Source organism: Podarcis erhardii (assembly GCF_964252035.2).
Source record: "Podarcis erhardii genome assembly, chromosome: 10".
In the NCBI taxonomy this organism is placed as follows: domain Eukaryota; kingdom Metazoa; phylum Chordata; class Lepidosauria; order Squamata; family Lacertidae; genus Podarcis; species Podarcis erhardii.
In genome coordinates, this window is record NC_138500.1 from 72,470,158 (window position 1) to 72,487,136 (window position 16,979).

Consider the following 16,979-nt stretch of genomic DNA (forward strand, 5'->3'; position numbering starts at 1 on the left):
GAGAAGGTAGCTCGCCACAAGTCTAACAGATGGTCAATGCGGCTTTACTAGGAAGGGTATGTAGGTCAAGAGGTTTATAAGCTTACAGCACCACCTTGCGGATAATGCAGCCTGGAACCGAAGGGCCACCATCAATTCTTTAATTGGTTGAGTTTCAATTAATATGCATAAAGGGGAATGTTTGGGGGCTGGGTCAAGGGCTGAACTGTGCTTTTGCCAAAAGGTATAAAAGTTGTCTGCCCCTGGTGTTCGGGGGCATTCTCTCATTTTTCCTGAATGTACCCACTTTGCTTTGCTTGTCTGACAAATAAACCAAAGTCAATAAAAATATTGCTGCCTGGATTTTTCCATTCTGGTCTAGATTCTGAATTTACAGAATCTGAAGTCTCTAACATTTCATGATGAGATCCTAGAACAGATTACAGCAATTTAAAAATACAGGATTAAAAATGGTTCAATGAAACAGGGTGGACCCTAAAATGTACTGTATATATCAGGTGTCAAAGGTCAGGGTAACATCTTCGGCATACAATGAAAGCTACATAGTGAAAGTGCTAGACAGGAATTCCATAATTCAGCGGCTGCTGCAGAGAATGTCCTCTCCTGAGCGGCTACCCCCAAAACTTGTAAGGGTGGTGGATCCCACTGCTGATCTCAACACTTCAGAGTGTCTGTAGGGAAGGAGGCCCAAGTCAGGCTTTAAATACTAATTACATATCCTGAATTAGGCCAGGAAATGTACTGAAACTAGTGCAGCTGTTTTAAAACAGGTGCTTCATGAATTCTAAATAGAACCCTGGCCAGTAGTCTGGCTGCCACATTTTGGACAAGATGAAGTTTCTGAATCATCTTTAAGGCAACCCCACATAAAGTACATTGCAACAATCCAGTATGAAACTTACCAGAGCACAGAACACAATGGCTAAGCCACTGCTTTTTCAGGGATATTGAAGAGCCCATGGTCCTAGTTGGTGGGAAAAGATATACTACCCTGGACTGAGTTTTCTACTGCATTGTGTATTTTAAAAAGGACAAACCTGTGTGTGTTGATGTGCCCGTGTGATTTTAAAAGAATAGGGTGCAGAATATTATACCATTTTGATGGGATTTCTGCAACACTTGCGTTAAATGCAAAGAGAAAAAGAGACATGGATGTCCTCTGATTCAAAGAGCCTGCATTCTCTCCCCCCCCCCCCAAATCTTGCCTCTTCCAAAGAGTAAGATCAGTGTTTGATGTGGAAAGCGTCCAGAAATGAGTTGCAAGCAGAAGCCAAAGGCTAGGTCATGAGTAAAACAGATCTGAGGCCAAGATGCTTAGAAGACTGTCCACCACAGGCAAGAGGCTGAGGTTTAACTCTATTTCCTTTATTGCTGCATGCTGTCAATTTTCTCTTGACACCCTTGTATACATAATCTCTTAATATGGTAAATATGTTTGCCAAGGTTTAAGCATCTTTTAATTTGTGTCAGTTGGCATGTTTCAACTTGTTCTAGAGTACTTAGCAGTGTAGAATTTTGTTTCAAATCCCCCTTGGCTTTACACGTTAGGCCTACAACTTCCTTTAATGCAAGGGCCAAGGTATCTTCTGGTTCATATTTAAGTCTGGCATTCAGATCTGATTTAATGAAGCGGATACAGTTCGAAGTGCTCACAAAATGCTTATTTGCTCTGTACATTGACTCCAGTACCAATCCCTGAGGCACAAATGCAATCCCTTAGTTGACATGTTCGTAAGGTAGTTTTGAGTTGAACCAATTTTCTTTGCTTCCCCAAATTCCACCTCAGCCTTTAATTTCTCATTGGGCACAAAAATGTCTGATTGTACATCAATTGATTCCAGAGACTTAGAAGGTTGGAAAGAACTACTTCTCTTTGAAAACTGACAGCTTCTATGCAGAACACAAAAGACCGAGGAAGAAGGCAAGTTATAAAGCTCTTTGGTTATTTCCTTAGCCTGAAGCCTCTAATGTTTGATTCAGTTGCCATGATAACTTAGACTGTATTCAGACGTGGGGTTTATTGCGCTAGTTTTCCTACTTTTAATGCTAGTGCTTCTGTCCCAATTTCTGACATTCCCTTTGCAGTACCCGTCACATTATGGAACTGTGGCTTTTTGACTGATATGCTGCCATGTCCTAGTTAATTTTCAACAGTTTGAAAGAAGTGTATGCTACCTCATAGTTTATCACATGAAATTACAGTGCAAAACTCCTAGAATTTTACAAGTTAGCTGGTTTGCAAATGGATTTTTTAATATATATTTTTACAATTAACACAGAAATGAATTCTAAACCTTCACTAGATTTCCAGGACTGGCTTTTGCATCATGTGAAAGGTGGCATAAAACACAGAATTTGTCAGGTAAGGAAGTATCAGGAAAACAGCATAAGCTCTGGCTCATGACTGAAATAGGCCTGAATGCCTATCTTGAAGGCAGAAATGTTTTTCAGTCCGGAGTGTGTGAGAAGCACAAATGTTGACAAGGCCTTAATCAAGCTAAGATAATGCACCAGTTTGAAGAAGGTGCAATATTTGTTACTCCCTGTGGCTAGCAGCACTGAGTGGCCTTCATGCCTCTCCCTGTATCCCAATAAGACCTGGGACCATGTCCACCAGTAGAAAACTGTTTCTGCAGATGTTTACCCCGTGGCCTTTCATTTGCTAACAGAAAGAAGTTACGTTGTGATAAAAGGAGGAATTAAAGGGAAGCAATCAGTGAGGAGCAAATGGTTTCTGGGATGTTTGGTAATAGAGAGTAAAGTAGAAGTTAATTTAATCTGGCATACTGTTCTTCTGAGTAGAGTACTGTTTAAAAGCATATTCATATTCTATTTTGCATTTCCATATAATCATTATTTGCATATGTTGTGCATCATTTCTCCCTTATCCAAGATTCATCACTGCATAATGTACTTTTCTTTTTTCTTTGGTATTATGCTTATATCTGAAATGCATTCACTAGTCTTCTGTTGAGGGATTTAAAATGATTATTTCCAAACGGATTTTAGCCTCTTGGGTCCTGTTTGGCCTCCATCCATTGGAACAAATTAAGAACATCATTTCTGTCTCATTCTAGGCTATGAATTACATGTGGTCAAATGCTTCTAGCAAAAGAGTTACATTTTATCCCACAACCCCTCCATGCCCCCCCATGCAAAACCATTCATGAAATTGACCGAACACCCTTTATTTTTCAGGCAAATAACATTTGGGATATTCAGTTAAATAGTATTGTGTTACTTTTATTTTTAATCCAAGGGCTACTGAGTATTCACCGTAATTGGTTTCATCATGCTAAATTTGTACACGGAACCATACTTGGTTGAAAAAGGGGGTGGTTGGTGTGTTTTTTTTTAAAAAAAATGAAATACACATATCTACAGTAGCAATTATCACAAAGAACACATGGTTGAATGAAGATTTCAATCCAACTTTACAAACGACAACAAAGGCGTCATAAAACAAATTTCGTACACACTGATGAATAGTATTGACTTTCTTTACATTTGGCAAAGTTATGACCAGAAGACGGCATTTAAAACATTTTTTAAACAAATGCAAATATATACAGGGGGTTGCTTCCAATGCCTCTTTTCTGTTCATGCAGCAGAGTTTCACGTGCACAACATAACTTCCCCTTCCCTGAAGCCCCCTTCACACCCTCAAAATCTGCTCCAAACAGTTGCAGACACCCCCCTCCCCAATAGAGCAGATTTTGGGTGCGTTCAGGAAGAGGAGAGGAAGGGGAAGTCATAGAACCCATTGGATACAACCCTTTTGTCAGTATCCTCAAAACAGGAAGACATTAAATAGCAACAAACAAACAAACAAACCAATATTATAAACATAAGTATTCATGTTACGTATATGGGGATAAACTCTGAACGTGTAAAAACTCTAACGGAAACTACCCTGTACATGTGAAAAATAGGTTTGTTCATCACATTTTAGCAACTCTGTGTTCGGAGGTAAACCTGGTGGTAGGGTCTCAGGACGGAATAGGCCAAATATTCCTAAGGTTTGTTGCCCTTAATTCCAAATGAGAACAATGACAAATTAATCATCACGTGAGTTCAGTTCAATTGCTTCCAGTGGGACTCCAGCTTGAAGCATCTTTGTGGGATGGTGTACGCACTCGCTAGGAACAGAGCAAAAAATGAAAGGTCTGGTTTTCTTTCCATTTGGCATGTGTTGATGGTAACTTGTTAAAGAAGAGGAAGCAGAGAGCAAGAAAAACGGTCAGTTCCCATCATAAAGGGATGTAGGAAATCCTCCGCTTGCTTTTTAAACTTGTTCATAAATGATCTGAAGTGAGGGATGAACAGTCACACGACCATTTTTTTTGCAGTGGCATCAACTTATTCAGGGTGGTCAAAACAAAAGTGGATTGTGAAGAGCCCCAGAATGATCTCTCCGAGCTAAGCAAACAGGCAATGAAATGGCAAATGTAGTTCCAGGCAAGCAGGTGCAATGTCATGCACACTGCACCAAAAAAATCCTAATTCCACATATCCACTGATGGGGTTGTGGTTGGCAGCTTAATTGAAAAGACTGACCCAGTGTGTGGAAGCTGTGGATTCCGTGTTTGGAATCATTAGGAAAAGGATTACAAATCAAACCGGCAATACTGTAATACCTTTATACATAGCTATGCATTGTGTGACAACACTTGGAATACTATATACAGATCTGGTCACCACATATCAAAGGAGATCTTGTAGAGATGGAAAAGGCAACCAAAATGATGAATGGGTTGCGGCCATGCCCATAACTTGGGTTACCTACCATATGTACATATAAGACTTACTCCTGCTATCTATCTCTGACAAAAAAGGATAAACACGTTACTAGATTTGGGCCAAGCAAGCAGGCCTTGCCTCGTACAAGATGGTGAAGGAAGCTAGCATGAGCACAAGACTGGCTTCCAAGCAGGACATTTGATTTATTTCCATGACCCTGGGGTTGCTCTGCTCCACAGGCTACTGTAAAGCATAATGGGTGAACAATGCCTTAGACACATTATTGCCATCTAGTGTAAACTACTTCACAGTCATCTATAATGATTATACTTAGCTGAAGACCTGGATTTCATAAATGCTGGAGATCTGTTGCAGCGTGGAAGTGGCTATAAACCAATAAAAGGTCTTTATCTAGATACATACATTTTTCATGCAGCAGGTGTGTGGGGGAAATGTTTAAGTTTTATCCCTTAAACAGTCATACCATTGTAACTACATATAAAGCAGCTTTAAAAATATTATTATGGAAAAGAAAGCTCTACTGATTTTGTTAACTGAACTACACATATTGCCAACATTTTGTTTTTAATGAAGCATGTTAACTGTTGTCATTCCTCGGGCCTAATGGGCGCCTAGTCAGATACAACCATACTTGGCTGTTAAGAGAAATAAATTGTGCCCTTGAAAGCTTATCAGCCACCGTTCTTAATCTGGAAGCAATTACAACGTTATAAATGATATTAAATGTTGTATCAACTGTACTTTTAATGTGCTTGGTAGAAGAAGAAAAAAGCCAAACAAGTAACTGCAGCACTCAGAAAATAGGACCTATAAAGGACCAGCGTTCAGACTACAGGAGGTAGCTTCATTTTGTGAAGGCCCAAAATATTTTGGTTTTGTAACTTGGATGTCTCTGTGACATTATATAGTTTTATACACACACACACACCATGATCCCATCATGCCATGGCTTAGTGTCCCTAAATGTTGCAAGGGAAAGGAGGACAACTCACAACGTGGATTCTGTTTTCAATAGCATCTCATGAGACACATCAGGTCCTGTGCTTTCCAATTGAAAATTTGGGTGTCATGTCTCAGGCTGGACAGCACTGAGGAGCTGTGAAGACTGGAAGGCAGATGATGTAGTTTGGCAGAAGTGGTTTCTTCATGATCACTGGGAGAAGAGCAAAACCTCTGGTTGACAGAAGTTACTTGAAGGTAGAAGGAAAGAGTCTAAAATGGCGGCAGAATGGTGGTGGTCTTAAAACAAATATGCTTACCTAATGGAGGCTGTAAATTCTATACAGTCTCATAGAAGTTTTCAACTTCAAAATTATCTCTCCCCTCCCCTTATTCAAATACACAAAGGGGGGGAGAGGTGGGTGTATTTTGATACAGGGGTGGGCAGATGGTAGATCAGTGGGTGATTTGAAGCAGATCAGCAAGGTTTTCTGACACTTCGTTGCTTAACAACAATGGAAACAACAAAATGACTTTCCTCTTAAAATTATGCTGCTGACATGAGTAAAAGGGAGTGACTAAGTGAATTTTTGAATAGGAGGACTGGGAGCTCTGTTCAGTTCTGTTACTCAAAACAAATTCCCGGGCTCTTTTAACTCTAATCCTTTACCTACAGATCCACTTGGTGAGTCTCAGTGTTCCAGTAAGAAGTCTGCCCTCCCCTGTTTTAATGTGTTCAATCTCCAAGTCTGCTGGAGACATCAAAATTACAACATTGCCAAAACACAGCTGCATTGAGTTCAATAGGACTCAATCTCAGGTAGGGATGGGTGAATTTATGCATTTGTATGTATTACTTGGTTGTAGAACTGCATTGCAAAATTGAGAGAAGTGCAAACTTTGAATGATGCCTCTGTATGGCTTCCAAAAGTGTGAATTAGGTAGCTTCTCCTTTCAATGCAAACTGAATCGAATTCCTCTCCCATCCCTACTCCCAGGTAAGTGTGGATTGCAGCCTCAAAAGTGCTTAACTTTGGTCCTATTGCCCTCCTGCACCCACCTTTGCTGGTTTCCCAAGGCAAATGCCCCCCCCCCCAAATTGAAATACCAAAGGGCACAGGACTACTAATAGCAGCTCAACACCACCTGCCTCTACAGCCCATGTGATTTTATCCTGGTTTTAAAAGGTATAGTACCTGCCAGTGCTCTGTTCTCGCATTCATAAAGTATATTCATTGCCTACAATTAACTGGCTACATAAGAATCAAATAACACATAGCACAGTTTGACTCCTGAAACCTAGCAGTTCTGTCCCTGGACTGGGAATCCAAAGGTAAGCTGCACTGAAGCTTTCTAAGGAAGAAAAAAAATATTTAAAAGCAAGTGTCACATGACGGAGAGTTTACCATGTCAAAAAAGATTGGGAGTGAGCTGTACATGTAATGAACCCCACTAAGAGAGAAGGAGATATAATCATTACCACTCCCACGTTACATTTGAGAAGCCCTGAGCTGTGTTTTCAATACTAATATGAGAAACGGGCTTCTAAGTGCTTGCTTCAGAGCTTTTCAATGCAATGTACCATAAACAGAGACATATATGGAAGAGACGTTCGTACAACACTTAGTACATCCCTCTTAACCCACACGCTTCCTTTGCTTTGCCACCAAGTGTGAGATCTGGTGTGTCTATTTCTGTGTCCCTTCTCAGGAAAAGAAAGATGGCATCTAAACGTCATGCAAGAAAGTGGGTTAAGGCAAACCATCTGGTGTTAAAGTTAAGGATCTATCTGGTGTCAGTGGGCACTTCACAAATAAATCTCTTTGGATTTGTGGTTTCCCGCCTGCCCTCCTCTTTAGCTTATGTAGATTGCATTTCGTGATCTTTTATCTTTTTTCGGGCTTGCTTTGCTAATGTTTTGTCTATGATCTCAGCAGGAAAACAAACACCCCCCCCCACAAAAAACCCAAAATCCCTTGAGGGAGGGTAAGAAAAAAAGTTTGATGCTCCTGGATAAAACCTTACGACCCAGGCAATTGATTTCTTCGGTTCCTGCTTTTCCTGCTGTTGATGAGAGCCTTCAACTTGCCATAATCCCCTCTCATCTTCTGGGAATCTTCGGCCTGCTGGCCAAGTTGCCTCGTGTCTTTGCAATATTGATTAATCATCTGCAGTTCCGAGTGGCTGAAGGCTCCCGCCAAGTCCTTTGGATGGAACGGCAGAGACTGGAGTGAACTAGCCCAGGTCCACGGGGACCACTTTTCAGTCATGAAGGCCACCGTGTCTGAATCTAACACCTTGAAGTTCACCTTTGCTATCGTTTGCTTGAAGCCATTTTCCGTCGCAATGCAGTGATAAAGCCCTCGGTCGGCATCCTGGACAGAGCGAATCAAGAGCCCTTGTTCGGTTGATATGATTCTTTCATTAAGTTTGACCTAGAAGACAGACAGGCAGCATGTGATCTAATGTCATGGGTTTGAATATGACCAGTATACTAAAAGAAAAATCCATATTTATCTAGATATAAAAGATATACAAGCCAAGCAAGCCATTTTCTTTCCACTAGACAGACACCCTGCTTGAAATGTATTTCTAAGGGAGAGCTATTAAGCACAGCGGTGCTTTTATTATTATTAACTAATAAGTTTAGTCTTGTTTTTACATCCTCATTATTATTTATTAAAGGGATTAGTCACTTTTTTGCCCTGCAACTTGAGGTGACTTACAATATTTTAAGCAAACAAACATTAAAATCGTACATTAAAAGATTTCACCCAAGCAGGAAGGCCTGATGGTTAAAAGCCAAGCTGGTTAAAAACTTGGTTAAAAAGGAATGTTTTGGTTTGTCAGCTGAAGATATGTAATGACAGCGCAGAGGCAAGGCTCCCCAGGGAGAACGTTACACAAGCAGGAAGCCACCACTGAAAACTGAAGACCTGGAACATACTGTTTCTCGTGTTGTATTTCTGTGTGCCATTAGAAAGAAATTGACAACACAGAGCTCATGTCCTGGCGAGTCAGGAAAATCATGGGACTTGAACTCACAACTACATACCTCACTGGCGAGGCTTAAACCATAAAAACACATTTTCCAGAAGACAATTTCAAACTGGGGGTGTAAAGCAGAGGTGGGGAACCTATAGCCCTGCAGACATTTTTAGACTTCAGCTGCCATCGGCCTCGGGCAGCCTAGCCAGTGGGAAGGGGTGACGGAATTTGTAGTCCAGTGTTTCTCAAACTTGGGTCTCCAGCTGTTGTTGAACTACAACTCCCATCTTCCCTAGCTAGGAGGACCAGTGGCTAGGGATGATGGAAGTTGTAGTCCAACAACAGCCACATCTTCCCCACCCCTTTCCGCTTGCTATTATTCAGACAGGTTCATTCACAAAGAACAGGAGCATTTTTCCTCCTGCAGAGACACTGCTTGAGATTTGTAAATAGCAATAATTTCATTTTTTTTTTATTTAAGGAAGGATAAATATGGATCCAACTTGGATCCAGATACACAATTGCACTGTATATCATAAGAGTTGAAATTTGAGAGCTTTGGAAAGGACAGTAATGGAAAATGTGATTACACAACGGTCAGGAAAATTCTTGTTGCTGTGAGTATTTTTAGTTCAGGCTAAATCCTTGCTACAAAAGCTTTCCATATCATCTTCTCTCTCGGCTCCTCAGACTTAACTCCTCTGTTATGCCTGTTGTTCCTTTCTCACATTGGCAGCACGTTTTAACTGCTGGAGACATTCCCATGCTGCATACAGAAGGCAGCACCCAGCCCAAGCCAAGTCCCCACTGATTTCAGTGTTATAAGGTTAAGCAAATTTAGTGATAAGAGGATGCCCCGGGGTGGGAGGGGGAAAATTTATTTATTTATTTTGCAAACTGATCAATTTGCATTTCCCAAACCAAAACACAGCTATGAATTTTGTGAAATGGGTCTCCAACCAAAAATGCATACCAGAATTATCAATCTATTTGAGGAAAGTGCATACAAAAATGTTTATATTAGTGAAAGTAATGCACAAAAGTTTATTACATTGAGGAAAAGTGTTTGCTTTGAAAGAGTTTACAAACATATTATGCTGGTTGTATGTCTAGAGTCTCAGCAACTCAGATGAGTTCGGTGCCTTGTATTTTAAGTTTCATGCTACACTGCCATGGGCATTTGGAGACTGGCGTAACTCGAGAGAATATTCTATATGGACAGAAGACCCAGCCTTTATCTTCAGGGTTCCCAGCTGAGTGCACCCTCTTGCCTTCGACCCTCCAATGCTTTTGAGTGAATTTCTCACCTCTTTCCTTCTGTCATTGTCCTTCTGCAACAGCCACTTAACGGAGGCCTGTGGCGATTTTGGCGTACACTCAAGGAAGGTGGTGTTATTCTTCACTCCGTACTGAATTATCTCTGCTGCATTGCGGTAAGCTGGAATGAGAGAGAGGCCAGATGAGAATTATGCTTCCTCTTGACTTGGAAACGCATTGCACTGCTTATAAAACTGGGAAGTGCATGATCACACCTGAAACAAGGAGGATCTCAGGCAGACAATATTCAAGAGCAAGAAATCCGGGGCAGAAACATAGAACTGGAGCTGTTTTAGGAAAATGCTATTTTATTCTATTAATAGCATGGCTACAATAGATGGTTTAGTCACCTGGACTAATTAAGGATCCCATTTCCAACACTGCCCCTGTGAGTGGGATGGAGCTGGTAGTAGACCACATAATTAGATGTTTAAATATCCTAGCCTAGATTCCAAATGTATACCAGATAACTGAAATACAAAATATCCATTGAGTTGTTCAGGTTTCATAATAGTGCAGTTTAGACAAATCATTCCTGATCACCCCTCTTCCACAAAAATTCACTCTTCCATTATTTGGTTTAACCATTTATTTTTAATATTGCTTGACAGATTGCATTTTTATCCTGTTCTTCTTCCAAGAAGCTACATTTCACACCCAACCACCCCAAATCTTATCCTTTTTACTCTCAAAAACACCCTGTGGTGTGGGTTAAACCGAGATGAGAGTGACTGGCTTTGTGGCTGAGTAGGATATTGAACCTGTATCTCCTTGATCTTAGCTCATATTAGTATAAACATGATTAAAGCAACATGATTATGTGCAACTATGGTATGCAAATCCACTTCAACTCATGAACTCACAGTTCAGTTACCACTGCATCCTGGTTTGCTTTTACCATGGTCACCAAGAAACATGGATCCTATTCTTCACTATGGTTAAATCAAATCATGGAGAGGGAGAGATTTAAGATGAAGGATGGTATATACAATCATAGTTAGGGGGACAATATATGCATGTACTGGATTGTAGTATCCAGAAATGGTTAGGAATAGCTTAGAACAGCACAAACAGAAGGGTGGGAAGATATTTTGTCCCAGATGTATCCAGAGGCAGGCATTTGATACATCCTTAGTAAAAAAATAAAATGTTTTTTTTTAAAAAAAATATATTTTGGAAGCCAACAGTAATTTAGCATTTCTAATTGTCTTTGTGAACAGAATGTTTGTGTGATCATTAGCAGCCTCCAGCATTCTATTTTTAGAAATTTGTGCTCATTAAAGTCAAAATGCTACAGCTTTATATACTCTTAAATATGGGATCAAGCACGGGTTAAGCATCACAGTTAAAACCCAAGGCTGGGGAGAGAAAACCATAGACTGAGCAATAAAAGTAAATGGTGATTTTTGTTTTTGTATTTGTCCATTTAAATTTTGTTGTAGCTTCCTCCAATGACCACTCCAGGATTTTTGGGAGCCTCAGAGAAGGAGCCTCTCATGGTCACCTTTAACAGCAATGGGGGGGTCTCTAAAAATGGCTGATCCTAACTCTGAATATATTTTCCAGACGTATTTCCCAACCATTACTCTGGATTTACCTTTTTGGGAGGATATCCAATTTTTATTTTTTTAAAAAAGTTGCCAATTGCAGTATCTCAAGGACCTCCTTCCTTACAGTACAGTGGTGCCTCGCAAGACGAAAATAATCCGTTCCGCGAGTCTCTTCGTCTAGCGGTTTTTTCGTCTTGCGAAGCATCCCTATTAGCAGTTTAGCGCTATTAGCGGCTTAGAAAAAGGGGGGGGAGGGAAAAAACTCACAAGACTCGCAAGACGTTTTCGTCTTGCAAAGCAAGCCCATAGGGAAATTCGTCTTGCGAAGCGCCTCGAAAAACGGAAAACCCTTTCGTCTAGTGGGTTTTTCGTCTTGTGAGGCATTCGTCTTGCGGTGCACCACTGTATTAATTACTCCCCCCCCCAATATATATATATATATATATATATATATATATATATATATATATGGAAACACTAAGGAAAATAACAGCAGCTGTACTCCATGTGACCATGGATGTATCTTCATTTGTGATGCTGTGATACCATACTGAGACAACATTATAGTCACAGACTGTCTCAGGATCAAACCTTTTGTTTCTTGCATTGCTGTTGTTTAAAAAGATCAACATTAAATCTGCCAAACAAACATAGCACATGAAAAGGAGAAAGGAATGCTAAAAATACATGGGTACTATACTAATTTTTACCACTAAGCCACAGGGATATTATGATTCACTTATAAGAATGACCACATGTGTTTATAGCCCGTCATATTTCAGTTCAAATTACCTTTTAGGTTAAATCCTCGGCACTGAGTCATAGGGTTTCCATGCTTCACATCTTGTCTTCGGCTTCTCCTAAGATATTAAGGGAAAGGAGCAAGATGGAATTGCAAAAATGACTTTCAGTTCCTAGGTAGCTTTAAAAGGAAATGCAGTACTCAAGTCATTTCAAACAGTAAGGTCAATGAGCTTCCTATAAATAATTGCCCAGTCTCTATGAGAAGATAAAGTCTCATTAAGCCACTTTATCCAGATCATGATGAACCCTTACAAGTGATTCTATACAGTGGAAAGAATGAAAGTAACTTGCATTTCATCCAAACATCTGCCTTCAGGTTTTGGGGATTCAACAAAATGTTGTAATTTGAGCAAGGAAACTAGAAACTAGAGACTTTTGTAATACACCTAAATGTTGCCACTCTTCCACTTTTATGGAGCAGTAGCAGCAGATTGTTTACTTAGGCTTTCCATATAACACTGTCGTTCTGAATGAACGCTGTAATGTTCTGATTGAGTACCACCTACCTACCCACATGTTTACTTGGTGCCATTGCAATTTATGCAGTTCTCAAATACGATGGTATTCTTTGAACTCAGTGCTCACACAGATCCCCATTGGTTGCCCCATGCCAATGTTTCACCCTCTCCCCTATGCACATTGTGCATTCTTCCCCACAGCAGTGGCCCAAGTTCTAGAGTGCGAATGGGAAAACAAACCAATTCGTGATGCTAGAACTAAACATTACCGAAACATTATCAGAGAAGCGGGAGGAATGGAAATGTCACTTTTGGCAGAATCTCAATGTCACTTGCAATGTGCAGTTCTGTATCGATTAGCAATATGAAGTTTGGAGGAGTGGAACTTAACTAAATTGAACTTAAATCACTTATGAACATAGGAAGTTGCCTTCTATGGACCATTGTCCCATCCAGCTGAGTACTGTCCACTCTGACTGGCAGCAACTCTCAAAATTATCAGGAAGAAGTCTTTACAAGCTCTTTCTCTGGAGAGGCTTTTAAATTGGCGATCTTGTGGGCTGAACATGGGAACTTCTACGTGCAAGGTGTGAGCTCTGTGGCTGCACAAAGCTACCATACATACACAAGAGACACAGTGCTATGTAAATATTAGCACCTCAGAAGAAGGATGACAGAATTTCTCAGCCAAACCTTCACTGAGAAAGTTTCTACAAGTTGAATGTTACTCAAGGCTGGCTCAAGATTTTTTGCTGCCTCGGGTGGCTGCACTACAAAATCCATGTAGCTTCCCTATATGAACTTAAAGCACTTATGCCCAACTTTATTCATGCTCCTAAAAATATTCCTGTCCTAAGTGTCACCTGAGTAAGTGTGCAGTTAGATGTCACTATATAAACTACATATGTGTGGACTCATATAGTATGATATTTAGTTGTCTTTCATTATTGTGGTCTGTATTATAATTGCAAATGGGACAATGTGCCATATGATGAGTGATAATATTTTAATTATATATTTTTCATGGAAAGTATTCTCTTTATATGGAAGTGTGGTGATTTCCCTTTCGTTGGGTAGCAACGTCAACAAGCTTACATGGTTTGAAATGCCATGTCCCCTCCACTTCCCTTTACAGAAAACTGTCAGAATTATAGTTATGGATCAAGTTGATGGATTTCCAACAGAGTTCTCAGCAGTGTTACAAAACTGTAATTCCTACTGTTGTTGGTGGGGAGGGGGAAGATGACAAAATAGTTAAGAACATAAGAAGAACCTGTTGAATCAGGCCAGTGACCCACTTAGTCCAGCAATCAGGTGCCAAGGGGAAGGCTGCAAGCAGGAAGAACCCCTCCTGTGGTTCGCAGCAAGTAATTTTCAGAAGCATATTGCCTCTGACAGTGAGGGCAGAACATGGCAATCAGGTTTAGGAGTCACTGATAGCCTTATCACCCATGAATTTATCAAACTCTCTTTTAAAGACATTCAAGTTGGTGGCCATCACTGCCTCCAGTAGGAGCAAATGCCATAGTTTAACTATGCAATGTGTGCAATGATTAGGCAACTACACTTTCTTTCCTTCAGGGTGGTCATTCTAAGGATTCATCCCATAGAAGGAACCTCTATTTATCCATTCATAAAACCTTGCCTTAACAGAAGCCAGAAATATGTGGTTTGTATCCAATGTTCGTCATACACAGAGTAAGCCCACTGTAATTTATGGACATGACTAAGAGGCCAATTAATTTCAAGGGGTGTGCTCCGAGCTGAATTTAGTTGGATACAACACACTGGCTCTTAAAAGAAAATTATTGAAGAGAAATACTTACAGCATGCTGATCCATGATCTTTAATACTAACAATCATAACCTGGCTGGGGTGCTCTGATCATCTCAAGAGAATATTGTAAGCACAAGAAATGAGATGCATCTACAAATTCTAGCATTGCTTGCTTGTCCTCCCCCCGCCAGAAGTTCCATGCACACACTAATTCATGGAGGAGGGGGCTAATGACAGCTGTTGTCCATGATAACTATGTTCTGCCTTCAGACTTAAGAGGCTCTTGTGCTCAAATCCTGCTTGTGGGTTTCTCATGGGCATCTAGTTGGCCACTGTGAGAGAACAGGATGATGGTGGACTAGTGGAGCTATCAGACCACTCCAGCAAGCGTTTATGTTCATACTGAAATCTGCATTTTAAAGGAGCCTATAACCCTGGTGAAGAATGGACAAGTAGAAACATTTGTTAAGAAAGATGTGTCATGAGTGTATTTTGGAAATAAGGACATGATCAGATATCCTGAAGTTCTGTTTTGGGAACAAAATTTAGTAGGAATCCAAAGGGCAAAGTAATAACAAATGCAGCCTATATAAAAGCTACTACTACTGTCTAGACTTTGAGACTTGACTTCACTCCAATTACTGATGTTTTCTCAATCATAATCTGTTGTTTTTATTAAGATAAAGGAACAACTTATTTCCTAAACATATGAAAACCAGACTTCATTCAATATGCATTTATTTTTTCTCCCCACTATAAAAAGCAAAGGATATGCAAAACATTATCTCAACTAGATGATGTATTCTGCTAACATGCTGGAGATATTAAGAAATCCATAGGCATTTGTAAATGTTTGGTTAGGTTCAGTCCACACCTATACTATACTTGGCAACTGGATAAAACATCTGAAACCAGCAATTGCCATATGTCCCTTGTAGTAAGGACATGCTGCCTTACTTCAAAGCACAAGAGCACCGCTGGGAAATAAAGTAACTATAGTAACACAGGGAACTAAAGTAATGCTCTGTGTCTTAGCTTCCAGAATAGACAAGGCTTTATTGAGCCTTATTTTTGATATGGCTTTAATACCACTTCCAAATGCTGGCAGAGAAGAGAACTTAGTATTGATGAATGCAGTTGTTCATTGGCAGGCACAAATTCTGCTTTTGCTCATTTCAGAATAGAGAGATAGTAATGAGAGATAGTAATGGCTCCGTGATGAGAGCACATCTTTTGCTCACCAAATGGAGCCTATCAGCCACCAGGTAAGATGGTTCCCTAGGGACTTGTGAAATCACAGGAACAAAAGAAGCTTCCTTATACTGAATAAGGCTAATGATCCAGCTGGCTCAGGGCAGTCTACACTGATTGGCAGCAGCTCTCCAGGATTTTAGACTGGGATCCGTCAGGTTGAAAACTTCTCAATAAAGCAGAATCAGAAGGGGCTCAAATCTGCCTGAATCATCTTCCTTGGGTACGTATTAAAAATGGACACTAGTATTAGAAACTGATGTCCTGTAACTTTAGATACTCCCTCCAGATAGTGGCAAATGAAATCACGACAGCAGCAAAAACAATTTCTGATAGTCTTTAAAAAAAAAAAAAAAATGTGATCAGCAAACTATTCTGTTGTGTTGATTATCTATCAATGAAGAGTCTTCTATGGTTCTATCCAACGCTGCATGGTCAGCATTCCATTCATGCAACAAGATTTTTTTTTTTTTTTTTAAATAATTTTTATTGGGTTTTTACATTTTATAACAACAAACACACACACAAAGACAAAGACAAACAAACACACAAATACAATTACATACCCTAAGTTTCTTTACCCACTTTCATTGACTTCCCCCCACCCCCTCCTCTTACATCCCAATTCCAAAATTAATTCAGCAAGTTCTTACCTAACCTCTTAAAGATATTCACATTGCTTTTGAAAATTAAAATCTTTTGTTTATCTGTATTCAACTATCCAATTCTCTTATAATCATTAATTTCTTTTTTTTTTAAGGTCGATCTAACTTCCCCTTCACAAATTTTCCCTTTATTATATTAATTATAGGTCACATTGACCAAGTAAAACAAAACATAACATTTTATAATTCTATTCTCTCCCCCCCCGCCCCGGTTTCTGTCCCTTCCTAGACAAATGTCCAGAAAACAAACAAAAAATATTTCTAGCCCGGATTCCTCACGTCCGAGGCGTCTGATTCTCTGTCAGTCCCTCTCTGCCAGCTATATTGGTAGTCCTCTTTGATGGTCCTAAGACCCCGAAGGAGTTCAGTCAGAGTCAGATCATATTTTCTTTCATTCAGAATGTTGAAGAGTGTTTGCTGCGAAAGACCATCTAGTTTTCCATACTCAAGAGAAAAGTCCCAATCATATT

At 40.0% G+C, this 16,979-nt stretch overlaps 1 protein-coding gene across 1 annotated transcript in view; it reads right to left on the minus strand.

Annotated features, from left to right (window-relative positions):
• Window positions 1-3,172: 3,172 nt before the first annotated feature.
• SEMA3C (semaphorin 3C) overlaps window positions 3,173-16,979 on the minus strand; it is a 130,639-nt gene continuing 116,832 nt past the window's right edge. Inside the window, exons 16-18 of the mRNA XM_081879141.1 lie at window positions 12,348-12,415; window positions 9,996-10,126; window positions 3,173-8,135 (exon numbers count right to left, since the gene is read on the minus strand). Of these exons, the coding sequence (XP_081735267.1) occupies window positions 7,722-8,135; window positions 9,996-10,126; window positions 12,348-12,415 (613 nt within the window). The 3' untranslated portion in view covers window positions 3,173-7,721. The remainder of the gene's footprint in view (window positions 8,136-9,995; window positions 10,127-12,347; window positions 12,416-16,979) is intronic.